Source organism: Chiloscyllium plagiosum, unplaced genomic scaffold, assembly GCF_037043375.1.
Source record: "Chiloscyllium plagiosum isolate Xiang-an unplaced genomic scaffold, Cpla_swu_hap1 HiC_scaffold_28, whole genome shotgun sequence".
NCBI lineage: Eukaryota > Metazoa > Chordata > Chondrichthyes > Orectolobiformes > Hemiscylliidae > Chiloscyllium > Chiloscyllium plagiosum.
In genome coordinates, this window is record NW_028270166.1 from 16,539,496 (window position 1) to 16,557,502 (window position 18,007).

Here is an 18,007-nt window from a genome sequence, read left to right on the forward strand (position 1 = left end):
CCACCACTATCTTAATTACACTTCCTTATACAGGTAGTTCTGGAATAATGCACATTTCAACAGCGCAATTTGGCTATAACATTGCTTAAGAATTAGGGAATGGTATTTTCGAAAACACTTACCTCCATTCACAATGGCATGATTCCAGAAGGGTTCGGTTCGCACACTTCATTCTGCGCATGCGCCAATGTCCGTGCTGTTTTGTGCATATATGATGTCAGTGCTGGTCTTCATGCCATTCTGTGCATGCGCAAATGTCTGCGCTGAAGTCTCCGTGCTTTCTGCGCATACAAGATGTCAGCGCTGGTCTTCGTGCTGTATGGCACATGCATCGATGTCAGCTGCTGACTAAACAGCTTTTTGTGACAGGTACTGTACAGAGAGCAGGTTTCTTACATTTTTAAAAATGTACTGTGTTAAATTTACTTTTGTTTCATTAATAATGATGATTTCAACCTTTATTCAGGCTGTGCTATACTTTTTGTTTGACTTTTGAGCGATCATAAGTGACATTTTTTGCTGGTCTGTCCCAACCCCACTTTTCCCATAGGCCCCATTATTGCTATTCAGCAAATTTCTATGAAGTGAGATTTTGTTGGAACATAACTATGGTATTATAGGAGAACTACCAACATTTAGTTTCCAGCAAGTACTTTATTCCATTCTCAGAGTTTCTTGAGCTTTGTTGTACATGTTCAGTATTTGCAACCCTCTATAACATTTCTTCGGCTTTTCCTCAGCCTAGGATTTCCTACCACCTGGATTGATAAGGCCCTCAACCCTCTCCGTTCTTTTTCCCACATAACACTTATCCATTCCCCTCTCTCTGCGAGTCATGATAAAGCTCTTCTAGTTCTCAACATTTACCTCACCAACCCCTGTGTTCAATGGATATGGTTGACAGTCGGAAACTTTATCCCAGAGTTAAAATATCTAAAACTAGGGGGCAGGCATTTAAGGTGAGAGGGGCAAGTTCAAAGCAGACATGAGCTGCAGGTATTTTACACAGAGAGTGGTAGGAATCTGGAATATGCTGCCAGTGGTAGTGGTGGAGGCAGATATAATAGGGGATGTTTAAGAGACTTTTATATAAGCACATGAATATGCAAGGAATGGAGGGATATGGATCAAGAGCAGGCAAGAGCGATTAGTTTAATTTGGCGTCATGTTTGACACAACACCGTGGCTGAAGAGTCTGTTCCTGTGCTGTACTGTTCTATATTCTACACCTGTTAGATTATCTGGGCCAACATGGCACCTATTGTTAAAGCTCATTTGAGAATGTAACTTTAAGGAAGTTCTGGGATTTACATATGAAAAAACTGAAACCAACATGCCCATTCTAAAAGATGAGAGACTTAACAAACAATCCAGGTCTTTTTCAATATATAATTTCAGTTACATCACACTATAAACCTTTGCTATAAATTCCGTGTCCTCTGATCTTATACTCCACAACCATCTGATGAAGGAGCAGTGCTTTGAAGACTAGAGCTTCCAAATAAACTTGTTGGACCATAACCTGCTGTTGTGTGATTTTTAACTTTTAACTGGTTTTGTACAACTAAACCAATCAAGATAAGGTTTGAAAAATTTGCTTAAAATAAACAGTGAGCACAAATACGATTGACATTTTTGATTAGTTTTAAAGTTCAGTTAAAACATAGCAACTGTGGTGACATTGGCAAAACTCTTGTCAAGATAATTGCCATGGCAGTGTGGGAAATTTGCAAAGAACCATTTCTAGGGGCCAGTGAGGGGTGACTGATACCTGTGGCTGAGTTTTGAGTGATACACACCAACAGACTGATAACTGCATCTTGACCGAGTCAAAGGCAACAGCAGTAGGTCACAAGGTTAGATAACTCTGCAGGCCCGTCACTGAGCAGTGAAGAGATTTCATTCCTCACACAAGGAATTCCTAACCCATCAGTTTACTTAGATAAGAGGGAATCGAGAGAGAAAGAGCAGGAAGAGAAATGCTGCTAATTAGTGATTAAAAATAAAATACTGATTAGAAGATGTAAAGAAATTATGGTACAGGTAAAAAATATTTATGACTTTCAAACCTGTTTCTTAGTTGAGGACTCCCATTGAGAATGTTTCCAAATTTGCAGCTTCAACTCCCCAAGTTTAACCTAAAATATATAATTTATTGATTGTTTCCAGCAGCAGCATTTTTTAATTCACTCAAATGATGTGCAAGACATTGGTACAGCCAATATTTATTGGCTATCCCTAATTGGTTTAGAGGAGATTTTTTTTTGTTGGTGCAAACATGATGTGTCAAAGGGTCTCTTGTGGACAGTATGATTCTATTATTCTATGAACTGCTCCAAGACAGTGTAGTGAGCCAATTTCTTGAACACAGCTGACTAACTTACTATACCTCTTCAGAAGGCACTTAAAAAAATCACTCACATGGCAGTGAATCTGGAGTCACATGAAGGCCAGGCACGGTAAGAGCATCAGATTTCCTTCCCTAAAGAGTATTAATATCTCAGCTACATTTTATTTTTACAGCAAATGACCACCATTGGCATTGCAAGCTTATGCTCCAGATTTTGCCACTACAGTGAGATTCAAACTCATGCATCTGGATAGTTAACCAGTCCAGGAACATGACCATAATATTACCAGATTCTGGATCAGTGGTGCTGGAAGAGCACAGCAGTTCAGGCAGCATCCAACGAGCAGCGAAATCGACGTTTCGGGCAAAAGCCCTTCATCAGGAATAAAGGCAGTGAGCCTGAAGCGTGGATAGATAAGCTAGAGGAGGGTGGGGGAGGGGAGAGAGTAGCATAGAGTACAATGGGTGAGTGGAGGAGGAGATGAAGGTGGTAGGTCAGGGAGGAAAGGGTGGAGTGGATAGGTGGAAAAGAAGATAGGCAGGTAGGACAAGTCCGGACAAGTCATGGGGACAGTGCTGAGCTGGAAGTTTGAAACTAGGATGAGGTGGGGGAAGGGGAAATGAGGAAGCTGTTGAAGTCCACATTGATGCCCTGGGGTTGAAGTGTTCTGAGGCGGAAGATGAGGTGTTCTTCCTCCAGGCGTCTGGTGGTGAGGGAGCGGCGGTGAAGGAGGCCCAGGACTTCCATGTCATCGGCAGAGTGGGAGGGGGAGTTGAAATGTTGGGCCACAGGGCGGTGTGGTTGATTGGTGCGGGTGTCTCGGAGATGTTCCCTAAAGCGCTCTGCTAGGAGGCGCCCAGTCTCCCCAATGTAGAGGAGACTGCATTGGGAACAACGGATACAATAAATGATATTAGTGGATGTGCAGGTAAAACTTTGATGGATGTGGAAGGCTCCTTTAGGGCCTTGGATAGAGGTGAGGGAGGAGGTGTGGGCACAGGTTTTACAATTCCTGTGGTGGCAGGGGAAAGTGCCAGGATGGGAGGGTGGGTCGTAGGGGGGCGTGGACCTGACCAGGTAGTCACGGAGGGAACGGTCTTTGCGGAAGGCGGAAAGGGGTGGGGAAGGAAATATATCCCTGGTGGTGGGGTCTTTTTGGAGGTGGCGGAAATATTGGCGGATGATTTGGTTTATGCGAAGGTTTATAGGGTGGAAGGTGAGCACCAGGGGCGTTCTGTCCTTGTTACGGTTGGAGGGGTGGGGTCTGAGGGCGGAGGTGCGGGATGTGGACGAGATGCGTTGGAGGGCATCTTTAACCACGTGGGAAGGGAAATTGCGGTCTCTAAAGAAGGAGGCCATCTGGTGTGTTCTATGGTGGAACTGGTCCTCCTGGGAGCAGATATGGCGGAGGTGCAGGAATTGGGAATACGGGATGGCATTTTTGCAAGAGATAGGGTGGGAAGAGGTGTAATCCAGCTAGCTGTGGGAGTCGGTGGGTTTGTAAAAAATGTCAGTGTCAAGTCGGTCGTCACTAATGGAGATGGAGAGGTCCAGGAAGGGGAGGGAAGTGTCAGAGATGGTCCAGGTAAATTTAAGGTCAGGGTGGAATGTGTTGGTGAAGTTGATGAATTGCTCAATCTCCTCGCGGGAGCACGAGGTGGCACCAATGCAGTCATCAATGTAGCGGAGGAAGAGGTGGGGAATAGTGCCGGTGTAACTACGGAAGATCAACTGTTCTACGTAGCCAACAAAGAGACAGGCATAACTGGGGCCCATACCTGTGCCCATGGCTACCCCTTTGGTCTGGAGGAAGTGGGAGGATTCAAAGGAGAAATTGTTAAGGGTGAGGACCAGTTCGGCCAAACGAATGAGAGTGTCGGTGGATGGGTACTGTTGGGGACGTCTGAATTACCATACTCAATATGCAATTAAAGTGATAATTCATTAACTCCAAAAGTAAATCTCATACTCTAGATGTAAAAATGTCATATGAATTCATCAAATTGATCAAAAAACCACTTTTTCCCAAATTTATCATGGTATGTTATGCCCTTATTATCATGAAAGCAGCTTATACAAAATCAGCAATGGCACAGTGGTAGTGTTCCTACCTCAAGGCTCACTTGTTCCAGAGATGTGTGATAATATGTCTGAGCAGATTGATTGGAAAATATCTACAGATGCATTCAAATAAATGCTGAATGTAGGCAAAAAGGATTTCATTCTTATTTTGAAACAGATGTTTGATGATTTGATTGAATAAGAATTATTCTGGAAGCTAAAACTATTCTGTACTCATATCAACTGGGTGCAATTTTTGAGCATACCAGCAAGGGTCAGGAGGAGGCCATTCAGCTTCTCATACCTGCTCTCCCATTTAATCACATCATGGCTAATCTCATTGTAACTTCAAATTCACATTCCTGCCTAGCCTTAATAAGATTTTAAATCCTTGCTTAACAAGAATCTATCTACTGCTGTCTTAAAAATATTCAAGGGCTCTGTTTCCATGACCTTTCTGAGAGACAGTTCTAAATAACAATACTGTTTTAAATGGACAACACTGAGTTTTTTAAAATAGGGACTCCTAGTTCTAGTGTATCCCAGAAGAGGAAACATCCTCCCACTGCACCCTCCCCCACCATTCCGGTGAAGATCCCATAGGAATCTTTTTGCTTTAATCAAGTTGTTTCTTATTGTCTAGAAAAGTGGTGGACGTAAGTTCAATTGAGGCATTCAAGAGAGTATTAAATGATTATTTGGATACAAATGGTGCTCAGGGATATGTCACACAGGGACATGTGGGGAAAAGGCAGGAGATTGAATGTAGGTAATAGAACTGGTCAGGCAGGATGTGCCAAATGGCCTCCACTGTAACAATTCCGTGATTCAGTGATACTCTTCAGAATTCCAGCAGATACAAGTCTTGTCTGATCATTGCTTTTATGATAAACTCGAGAGTGTAGTGCTAGAAAAGCATAGCAGTCAGGCAGCAGGAGAGAAGCAGGAGAATTAATGTTTCGAACATAAGCCTTTCATCAGGAAGTCCTCCAGCAACTGCAGTCCTCACTTTCTCCTTTTAAGACAAACTGCTCTTTGCAAATGTTAGTCTCGTAAACCTTCTTTGAACTGTTTTAACACATCTGCATTCTTCCTCAAATAAGGTGACAAATACTTTGAACCGTATTCTAGATGTGGTCTCACTGATACCGTGTATAACTGAAGCATAGCTCCCCCATCTTTGTAATCAGTTCCCTTCGTAATATTTGATAACATTCTGTGAGCTTTTCTAATTGCTTACTAAACCTGCATTCTAATCTTTTGCAATTGATGCAAGAGGATACCCAGATCATTCCGAATCACAGAATTCTGCAGTCTCTCACTATTTGTATCATTGCCTTCATTTTTATTCTTCCTTTCAAGATGGATAACTTCACATTTTCCCACATTATGTTCTATTTACCATACCTTTGTCCATTCAGTTAACTTATCAAAATCCTTTTGTAACCTCCCTGTGACGTCTTCACAACTTACTTTCCCATCTTTGTACCATCAGCAAATTTGGCAGCAATGCCTTCTGTTCCTTCATCCAAGTTATTCATGTAAATCATAATCAGTTGAGGTCCCAGTACCCTATGGCACACCACTTGTTACATCTTACCAACCCAAAGAAGACATATTTAGCCAATGTCTGATAACTGTTAGCCAATCAATTCTCTATCCATGTCAATATCCTACCTCCTACACCAAATGCTTTCATTTTCTGCAATAATCTTTGATTTGGCACCTTATCAAATGCCTTCTTGAAATCTAAGTACAGTATATACACCAGTTCCCCTTTGTGCACAATATGTATTACTGAGGAAGTTAGAAAGCCACAAAGGGATCACTTCCATGTTTTACTTCTCTTTCAAGGCATACTGGGGACTCAAGGGTTAAACATTCCACTGCCAAAGAGACTCACTGCAAGATCAGTTGGAAGCCAGTCCTCTTACAATATAGACAGAACATCTCAGTAGTGGGGGAGTCTGACTGTATCCCAGAAAAAGAGCCCAGTGGAGACACACGTGTGGATTCCTCTGCAGCCTCAGACAGATGTATTTGTCCTTCCCAGGCAAGACTGAGAGCTTTGGCCACAACCCTGTTAAACTGCCTCCTGCTCCCATTGTCTTACTTCCCCTCCATATTAGCATAGGTATGTGAATCCCCCATTGAGAACAGGCAAAACCCTTCTGCTTTAATCCCTTCCCTTCAACACATGATCATGAAGAATACAACAATCAGTCCCTGTAATCCATTCACAAGTTATCACAGGACATCAACATTCATTGGGTTTTCTAAATTCATAATTACCTATCTTAAACTATGTAATGACAAATGACCATTTGACTGATAAACCTTTTGTTTAATCCCTATAAAAAAACTGTCTTTGTGTGTAGAGCAGAGATTTATGGAGAAGTGTCACCACAAGTAGACACATGACTACTTTTGGGGACATTGAGAATCTCTCGCCGGCTGTCCGATAATAAAGCATTTACTATTGTACAGAAACTTGTGTTGTTTGGATTTGTGGAACAAAGTATATATCAACCTCATCAAAATATTTCAGTAGATTGGTCAAACATAACCTCCTCATCACAAAGCCATATTGACTCTATCTGATTATCTTTAACTTCATTAATAGTAGCTTCCAACATTTTCCCAATGATAGATGTTAAGCTTAGTGAACTTAGTTTCCTGCTTTCCATCTTCTTCCCTTTTTGAATAAAGGAGGTACATTTGCTACCTTACAACTGTATGGGACAGAATCAAGGGAGTTTCAGAAAATTAAAACCATTGCAAGCACTATCTCATTAGCCACTTCTTTTACAACCCTAAGATGAACTTCATCAGGATGTGGACACTTGTCAGACTGCAGCTCCAGCAATTTACTGACTACCACTTATTTCTCTGGTGACTGTGTTTTTCCTGAATTCCTCCCTCCTTTCCATTTCCTAGTTGTCTCTGCTTCTGGGATGTTACTTACATCCTCTACAGTGAAGTTAGATGTAGAATACCTACTTAATTCATTTGACATTTGCGTATTTTCTATGATTAATTCTCCAGAGTCATTTTCTATAGTGTGTGTTAACTCTTTCCTTCTTTCAATTTCTATAGAAACTCTAATTATCTGCTTTTATATTTCTGGCTCAGTTTTTTTTAATACTCTAATTTATCACTTTTTATTAATTTTTTGTTCCCTCTATTGTTGTTTATATTCAGTACAATCTTCTGTTCTGCCACCTATCTTTCCACAGTTAAATGCTTTTTCTTTTAGGTTGATACAATACATAATGTTTCTCATTATCCACAGATCATGGGTCTATCCTTTGAAATTATTCCTACTCAATGAAATGTATTCATTTTGTATATCGTGAAATGTCTCTTTAAATGTGTGCCAGTGCATCTCTGTTAACTTAACCTTTAACCTAATTTGCAAGTTCACCTCAGTCTCAGACCCATTCCTCTCTCCCTCAAAATGAATGTAAAATTCAATTATATTATGGTCACTATTACATAGAGGCATCTTACTATGAGATCATTAATGAATTCTATCTCATTGCACAATTACCAGGTTTAGTTTAGCATTTTCTCTGGTAGGGTCCAGAACATAGTGTTTTAAAAAACTGAGGAGAAAGTGAGGTCTGCAGATGCTGGAGATCAGAGCTGAAAATGTGTTGCTGGAAAAGCGCAGCAGATCAGGCAGCATCCAGGGAACAGGAGAATCGACGTTTCGGGCATAAGCCCTTCTTCAGGAATCTTTTTAAAGCCCTTCCTGAAGAAGGGCTTATGCCCGAAACGTCGATTCTCCTGTTCCCTGGATGCTGCCTGACCTGCTGCGCTTTTCCAGCAACACATTTTCAGCTGTTTTAAAAAACTGACATGAAAACATATTGGGCCTGAACACCACTTCCACAAATAACTTCTTGCCGTTATCGTTTCACATTACAATCCAAACTGTTCCCACATCTTGGTTTTTTAAATGTAATAATAGGATTTTAAATAATTATATCTTCAAACCAGATCATTACAGGTTGATTAATTGGACATGACAACAAATAATTAAAATAAAGTGGAAAAGTACTGGAAGGCAGGGGTAGTGTGAAAACAACTTGTTTTGACTGAAAGTAATTATATGGCACGGACTTATCTATGGCAACTGTTGGGATGGTCTACCCCACAGGGCCACCGGACATGTTGTTTTCTGTATGATGGAATATCTGGGAAGGTAGACAAGTGCAAAACTTTGCCCCATTTGGGGATCTTGGTTTTTGCATTGGCTTTCGTGACTGTAAGAAAGTAGCGGGACTTGTTGCTCCACGCGTCTGCGTTTTGTGCTGACCGACTTCATCTCAGACCGGGATCTACACACTCTCCAGATGTCATCATGAAGCATAGCCCCTGATGAGTGGAATGGTGTGAAACTTGTTGAGTCACACACCACTAAAAATCTACATAAAAGCTGTTTTTACATACATACACTTATTTACCACTTAAAATATATTTGCTGTTGTCTTTATTATATTTATCAATTAATATTATCAATTAATATACTTACATATACCATTGTTAATAAATGTATTATTATCATTTAATTAGTAGAGAATGTTTTGTTACATCCCACTGAATCCACTATCGAATCATGACATCTGAACATAAATCATCCATCCATTTTTTCCAACTTTTCTGACATTTCTAAGTGTCCTGTTCCCTTTGAGATTGGAGTCCTAAACCATGTCATTCTGCAGCTCTGTAATTGCTATCAAATCATACTTATTCATTCCATTTCTACTGTCATTTCATCTGTTTTGCTTCAAATGCTACATGCATTCAAATACACAGCCTTTAGCTTTACTCTTTTACTTCTTTTTAACCTGTTGATTCACTCTTATTTACTCTGTAGCCCTTCCTCTCACATTCTGTTTATCATTCCCCATTTTAACACTTTTGCTCTTTGGCTTTGACTTTATTCTTTATTCCATTTTATCGCATTTTCCCAAATTTATTTCCTTGCTGTAAATATTCAGTTTAAAATCCTCTCTATTCCTCTAATTATACTGTTGGCAAGCCCAAGGATAAGTTCAGGTGAAGATCACTCCGTCTGTACATATCCCACTTTCCTCAATGCTAATACCAATGCCCTATGAACCAGAACCTATCTCCCATAACAGTCTTTAAGCCATGCATTCATCTCTCTAATCTGATTTTCCCTGTGCCAATTTGTGCATGGCTCAGGAAATAATGCAGAGATTATGATTTTTGAGGTTCTTCTTATTAATTTGATGCCTAGGTCCTCATACTGACTATGCAGAGCCTTCTTCCCTGTTCTGCCTACAATACTGATACCTTAATGGACCATGACGACAGGATCCTCACCCTCCTACTTTGATGGTCACTTGAATAAGCAGGTGGGGTTTTGGTCAAAGGATAACACTTCAAAAAAGCAGTGTTCACATTGTAAAATATTGAAGTATTAAATGAGATTATGTATTCAAAACCTGGAAAGCAGCTTGAGCCTATATTTTTCTGGCTCACTTCTGAGCCAAGTTGACATTATGTGGGACATTCAACTCTATACATTCATAATAAAACAAAGAACCGCGGCTTCTAGAGATCTTAAACAAAAACAGAAATTGCTGGCAAAGCTTAGCAGGTCTGGGAGCACTGTGGGAAGGAAGCAGAGTTAATGTTTTGAGTCTACTGACTATTCATCAGAATCCTATGTATCTATACAGTTGAATGAATGCTAGACCCCACTGTATACTCCCAAATGCTTTGGAAAGTGGAAAACAAAAATCCTTCACTGGAAAATCCTATTGTCCAGGTTGAAACTGCTCATTTCCATTTATTGTATGGTGTAATATTTTTCAGAAAGGAAAATAATTCTACAAATAAAAATACCAGTAGCCTTCTCATTACCTAATGCCTAGTTTGAAATAAAAGAAAACCTCCCTTCTCAATTTTGTAACATCCATTGTGATAACTTTTTGTGAAACAGCTGAGCATTCCATTTTGTCATAGTGCTGTCAACCTAGCAAATTAAAGGAATGGCTCCTTCATTTTCAGCCTGGCAGAGATCTGTCAGTCAAGCTACATTTTGAAGACATATGAGTGGCCTCTCATATGTCTGATTTGAAGTAATTTCCTGCACCTTAAGGACAAAGTAAATCTGCCATAATAGATAAGAACATTGCAACTGGGACAACATCTGGTAAGTTAGCCGTACCACACAGCACCTTTTTAACAGCATTGTTTGAAGAAATAGCCCAAACTGGTATTGAACTGAAGAGATACTGTTTGCAGAATATCAATCTCAATTCCAGACGAGTCCTTAAACTAAGACTAATGCTTAATTGAGGTAGAAATATTCACAGAGCTTGTTTGTAGCTACACATTTCTATAAAAATAAACCATGTAGACGCAGTTATATCTTGAACAAATCTAACTTCATTCTGCAATCTTAGTGTATTTCTTTGATATTACTCTATCTAACATAGATCTAACATTTTATCTCTCCACCCTTCAGGCACTCTGCCTGTATTCCTGATGAAGGGCTTTTGCCCAAAACGTCAATTTCCATGCTCCTCGGATGCTGCCTGAACTGCTGTGCTTTTCCAGCACCACTCTACACCAGAATCTGGTTTCCAGCATCTGCAGTCATTGTTTTTAACATAGATATAAACCGATTTAGTCTAAATAGTCTCCACTAAAATAGTGTGCATGATTACAGTAAGCACTTTTCTACAGATATTGTTGGCAGTCGTTACTAAGTTCAGACATTTACAGTATACGGGTATGGAAATTTATCAAGCAGCTGGAGGCACATGTTCCATTGATTAGATGACGATCTGATTTGTTACAATCTAGCAAATGACAACAGGAATTTTATTTTACCGCTTACAATGTTGTTAGTAGAAATACATCCAAATTTAAATACTACCTAAGGAAGCTTTTATCAGAAACTAATGTCATTGTCACATATTCAGACTGTATGTATAGGATCATGTCTTGGGCTTGTCAACAAAGTGTAATTAAGAGATACAACAGTGTTAATCAATGAGTGACTAACACGATACTTGCAAAACAATGGCAAGTGTGAAGTGATAGCACAAGCAGCTTCTTGAGAGATGAGGATTGCTTGCATCAAATAATATCTTAAGAGCTTCCCTAGTGAGCACAATATCATTTTAACTTCAATGATTTAAAGTATTTTAAGTTTCATTTAAAAGAATGATATCCATTTACTTTGGTGTTTTAATCATTGTTATGATTTGGAGATGTCGGTGTTGGACTGATTACTGATTGTAATCTAAAATCTGTTAACTCATTTTTTAGATTAGAATTATTCTAAACATTATGGCCCAGACAACAGCACACAGGGGGCTAACACCTTCAACATGTTATCTGGCTGACACCAATTGTTACAGTTAATCTGAGATTGTACCATTTAAAAAAAGTTTTGTGATTTACATATGAAAGAAGTGAAACTATCATGTTCATTCTAACAGATGAGAGACTTAACAAACAATCAAGGTATTTTTCAATGTATAATTTCAGTTACATCACTCCATAAACTTTTGGTATAAATTCTGTGTCTTACAATTGTGTACTCCACAACCACCTGATGAAGGAGCAGCGCTCCGAAAGCTAATGCTTCCAATTAAACCTGTTGGACTATAACCTGGTGTTGTGTGATTTTTAACTTAATCATTGGTGTATTCTTTCAGGTAGCATTATTTGTAGAGAGGAGATTTATGGTGCTTCAACCCTTTGAACTGTTTTTTGTTAATCATTCATGGGATGTAGGCATTACTAACTTGGTCAACATTTATTATCCTAGTTACCCTTGAGATAGGGGTGGTGGGCTGCCTTCTTGAACTGCTGCAGTACATGTGGTGTAGGTATACCCACAGTGTTGTTAGAGAGGAAGTTCCAGGATTATGACCCACTAACAATGAAGGAATGTGAAGTTAGAAAATGTTTTTATAAATCACATGAAATAAATATAATAGTAGAACACATTAGGCTTTTAAAATGCAACACATGCGGTTAATATAAATGAATAACCTACAACATATTCAAAGTGTGTCCTCCTTGTCCATACTTATTGTAATAACTGTCTAATTTCTGTAATGCAATTATACTTTTTCCAAAAGGCTGTTGAGATGAGGTCAATTAAAAGTTTTAAACTGAGATAGATAGATCCTGTTAAGTAAGGGCATTAAAAGACATGGAACCAAGATGAGTTAATCAAATTGAGGTGTAGATAAACCATGACCTAACTGAATGATGAAATCCATTTCAGGGGCTAAATGAACTGCTCTTTAAAATGTTGTGCCCTTCAAAACATTGTACTACAATATGCTGAAAACTTCTTCTTATAAGTAATATTCTATAATCATGATTTAATACTATGAGTCAATATTTACAACAATTGTGGTTGAATAGTCTGTAATAAAAATGAATATATAGCCACATTTAAAAGATCTTTCAAAAAAACTAATTAGCTTGGGCCAATTCACATGCATCCACCTAGGTAATGGTTCTGGAATCATAAAAAAGCATAAATTTAATAATTTGAATTTTAAACAAGATATTATTATCTCAACAGTGAAGTATTTGAACATATTGGGAGAGTTTGAACCAAGATGCTGATCGCATTCAAGTGAACAGAGTTTAACATGCAGTTAAGTGAAAATGAATGGCATCAGAATTCATACGGTTAGGGATAGAGGGCTTGACTTTTATAAAGGCACTCTGCCAAGGAACTGACCTTACATGTTATTAGGATTCTTCATTAATAAAGTGGCACCATATTAGTCACGCATGCTACTGATCTGTTCACATTTATAACAGCTGATTTGTCCATGGTAAAGGTCATTTGTGAGAAGAAGCAGAAGAAATGATCACCAGCACATTTCCCTCGGTACTTGTGTCAAGAGTACAGACAGTTTGCCCCTCCCATATGTCTATAGCAGAATTCCATTCAAAATGTACAACTCCCCTGGAGTATCAACTGTTTGTGGTGAGCGATGAAGCAGATATTTACTTTTTGATGATAGGATCACTATATGGCTTGAAGATAAAAGTCATTTTCAGACAATTCTCCTGAAAACACCATTTATCAAAAATAGTTAACAAACATTTGGGTCTCTGTAATCTTCTCCTTTTGTTTCAAATCCATAATAAACCAGATTTATTTCTTTTTCAGTTCCACATCTAAAGGAAGGTCCTTTGCAATTAATTACCGAAACATGGTAAGGTGCTGTGATTATTTATTAAGAATAGGGCAAAGATACTGGCTTGAGTTTATCTCAGCCAGAATGGGGAGAAAACCCTACGTTAACCGTGTTACTCTCCATATACTCCCCACCGCAAGAGACATATTTCCCTCCCCATCCCTATCAGCCCTCATCATCAGAGATATATTTTCCTCCCCATCCTATCAGTCCTCATCACCAGAGATTTATTTCCCTCCCCACCCCTATCAGCGTTCCAAAAAGGCCATTCCCTTTGCAACTCCTTCGTCAGGTCCCCACCCCACTCCTGGCACCTTTCCCTGCCACTGCAGGAAGTGCAAAACCTGTGCCCACACCACCCCCCTCACCTCCGTCATGGCCCCAAGGGATCTTTCCACATCCGTCAGAAATTTACCTGCACCTCTACCAATGCCATCTACTGCATCCGTCGCACCCGGTGTGGTCTCCTCTATATCAGGGCGACGGGATGCTTTCTTGTGTATCGTTTCAGAGAACATCTCTGGGACACCCGCATCCACCAACCCCACCACCCTGTGGCTGAACACTTCTACTCCCCCTCTACTCTGTCAAGGACATGCAAGTCCTGGGCCTCCTCCACCACCAAACTATTACCACCCGACTCCTGGAGGAGGAACACCTCATATTCCGCCTTGGGACCCTGCAACCACACGGGATAAATGTGGATTTCAACAGTTTCCTCATTTCCCCTCCCTCACATTAACCCAGTCCCAAGTGTTCAACATGGCCCCACCCTCCAGTCCCGTCCATCACTGCTCTCTCTGACCTATCACCTTCTCCTTCACCCTTAGGCACCTATCGTTTTCCCAGCTACCTCCCTCCCAACCCCACTCTCCTCCCATTTATCTCTCAGCCTCGACCCACAAGCCTCATTCCTGATGAAGGGCTTATGCCCAAAACGTTGATTCTCCTGCTCCTCGGATGCTGGCTGACCGGCTGCGCTTTTCCAGCGCCACACTCTCGACTCTGATCTCCAGCATCTGCAGTCCTCACTTTCTCCTTGTGCTAACTGCCTAGTCAATTGAGTTACCAGCCCAACTGAAGGACAAGCTGAATTTCCAAGGAACATACTCCTGCGAACCAAAATGCAATGCCATGTACGAGGTAAGCCAAGAGGGGAGACCTGTTCACTGATAATCAAACACTGAAAATAAATAGTGTTTAGTCGTACAGAACATAAACATTGTAACAGGAGACAAGAAGTCAAAGCAATTCATTTGGCACCATTCAGGTCAGTGACAGAATTGAAACAGACTTGAAAAAGGAACACCAATTTTTACAGCAAAAGGTGACATTGCTGAAAGTACACAAGAAGATGAAGTGCTGTATAAACTGATGTCCTTTTTTCAAGTCTGTTTCTTACATCTTGTTCCGATGAGTGGAGGGTGAAAAGCCTAAACTGCATGTCTCCTTTTAACACTGGGGAAATAGTGTCTTACTTCTCTGCAAACTCGTCCAAAAATGCATGGCTTTACAAACGGAAAATGAAGGAGTTAGGATGCCTACTTCTGCCATAACATTTTAAATAAACTGTAAAAAAATTTGTAAGCATGTAGAGTGATAGCTCCTGTTTTGCCATTGCCTTGACCTTGGCCTCTACTAAGTTGCAGTGAAATTTCCTCCCTTCATCTTCCTCTTTTGTAAAACTTTAGTATCATATTCCTCACAAAATTATAATTCAGCATCATGTGCTAATGAAATTGATTTAATAATCCATGACAGGGTTGTGTGCAGTGGAGGACATATACTGTGTTCCTAATGCTGTCAGATGTGGCACTTTGGATTCAAGTAATTAAAAGAAGCTTGGTTCACCTCTCAGAGAGTGATAAATATATATGCTGATCAGATGGAGGGATATGCCCAGCAATTTGTTCCAATCTTTAAAACATGCAATCTTCCCTCCCATTTTGCCTAATACAAATGAGACCAAACTATGAAGGCGTGATTTAATTTGCTTGGCAAATAAAACTCTGTATTATATATGTATATTAATCAGTTTACTGGAATGATTATTTTTATCTGTCACATGTAAAGACATCTAGTTGAGTAGAATTCTTGATTTACATTTTCTGCAGTGGGCAACAACAAAGCATAATTGAAATACTGAAATGAAATGGGAGGAACTCACTTTCTTAACTTTCACCTAGTTGAGAATTGAACTCGAGCATGTCTTATTTGTTTTATTTCACAAAAAAATGTAAAATTAATAAAGCGGATACCTTCAGTTGGCAATTCAAGCAAAATCTTTAGTGTTATTTTGCAATGTATCCACATTTTTGCAGAATATTGAAGGAAGCACTTTCATGATGTTGCCATACACAGAGAATCAGAGATTTTTTTTATTTTCTCAGTCACTAAAAGTCCTGGTGGGGCTTTAAAATGTTTTTCCTTTTTTCCTCAACTGCTTTCTTTCCCTCGCTTGATCAATGGTTTGTGCCATGATGTAGTATCATAAAGATGTGATTGTCCTCAGTTACCTTTTCAAACAACCATTCTTTGCATGTGGAAAACCATTTATTGAATATCAATGTATGAGTCAACTATGGAATAATAGTGCCAAGCTTACTCTTATCCTCATCTGATATCCAGAAAAGTATTCTTTCCAGTAAATGTTACAGAATAACGTCGAGCTTTGTGAAGACTTTTCCTTTCCGATCCTACTGTCACAGGGGCTAATGGAAGCACCCTCGTCGCTTCCTAAGAAAAAAATAGGTAGCAGTTTTTGAGAAGATTTGTAGCTCAGGTTGATTATAAGTATGTGAGTTAGCTCGCTGAAGGTGAAGGTTTGTTTTCAGATGTTTTGTCACCATACTAGGTAACATCATCAATGAGAGTCTCTGGTGAAGTGCTAGTGGTATGTCCCACCTCTTTATTTATAGGTCTTGCTTTCTTAACGTGAGTGATGCCATTTCTGGTTCTTTTTTCAAGGGAAAGTAGATAGGATCTAAATCGATGTGTTTATTGATAGAATTCTCCACCAAAACCTAAGTCACCTCATTGAAGATTCACGCCACTCCATTCACTCCACCAAAGAATTCCTGAACACCTTAGTTAGTTTTGAGAAGATTTGTAGCTCAGGTTGAGGCTCTGGATGTAGGTTTGCTCGCTGAGCTGGAAGGTTCATTTCCAAATGTTTCGTCACCATACTAGGTAACATCTTCAGTGGGCCTCCGGGCGAAGACTGCTGATAATTCCTGCTTTCTATTTATATGTTTGGGTTTCTTTGAGTTGGTGATGTCATTTCCTGTGTTGATGTCATTTCCTGTTCTTTTTCTTAGGGGGTGGTAGATGGGGTAGATGTGTTTGTTGATTGAGTTCTGGTTGGAATGCCATGCTTCTATGAATAGTCGTGCATGTCTCTGTTTGGCTTGTCTTGGGATGGGTGTATTGTCCCAGTCAAAGTGGTGTCCTTCCTTATCTGTATGTAAGAAATACTAGTGAGAGAGGGTCATGTCTTTTTGTGGCGAGTTGATGTTCATGTATCCTGGTGGCTAGTATTCTGCCTGTTTGTCCAATGTAGTGTTTTTTACAGTTCTTGCACGGTATTTTGTAAATGACATTAGTTTTGCTTGTCTGTATAGGGTCTTTCAAGTTCATTAGCTGCTGTTTTAGTGTGTTGGTGCGTTTGCGGGCTACCATGATGCCAAGGGATCTGAGTAGTCTGGCAGTCATTTCCAAGATGTCTTTGATGTAGGGGAGAGTGACTAGGGTTTCTGGATATGTTTTGTCTGCTTGTTTGGGTTTGTTGCTGAGAAATTGGTGAACTGTGTTCATTGGGCACCCATTCTTTTTGAATACATGGTATAGGTGATTTTCTTCTGCCCATCTTAAGAAACCAAGCTGACCCAAAGTTTGGGTTGGATGGTTGGCAGAATTGTTTGTTTGAGTCTCTGCATTACTGCTAAGGACCTTGATATCGGAGATCCGATGGGTGTTCCTTTGGTTTGTCTGTAGGTTTTGTTGTTGAAGGTGAAGTGTGTGGTAAGGCATATGTCCACTAGCTTAACAATACTGTCCATGCTGATGAAGTTAATGGTGTTTGGTGTATGTGTCTTTGTGTCTTCGAATAGTGTAGTCAGTGTTTCCTTGGCCAGGTTAATGCTGATGGATGTAAACAGGACTGTTACATCAAAGGAGACCATTATTTCATCCTCTTCTATCTTAGTGTCTTCAGGGATTCTTGGGTGGAGTGGATGGAGTGGCGTGAGTCTTCTACTAAGTGTTTTAGTCTTTGGTGTCGCTCCTTGGCCAATCTGTAAGTTGGTGTTCCAGGTAGCGGGACTATGGGTCTGAGAGGGGCTCCTGGTTTGTGAATTTTGGGTAATCCGTAGAAGCATA

General features: G+C 39.9%; 1 protein-coding gene across 1 annotated transcript in view; it reads left to right on the plus strand.

The window, feature by feature from the left end:
* Positions 1 to 254: 254 nt before the first annotated feature.
* The window catches only part of LOC122565375 (insulin gene enhancer protein ISL-1-like), a 59,028-nt gene continuing 41,275 nt past the window's right edge, over positions 255 to 18,007 (plus strand). Inside the window, exon 1 of the mRNA XM_087975841.1 lies at positions 255 to 369. Coding sequence (XP_087831967.1) covers positions 255 to 369 — 115 coding nt within the window. The remainder of the gene's footprint in view (positions 370 to 18,007) is intronic.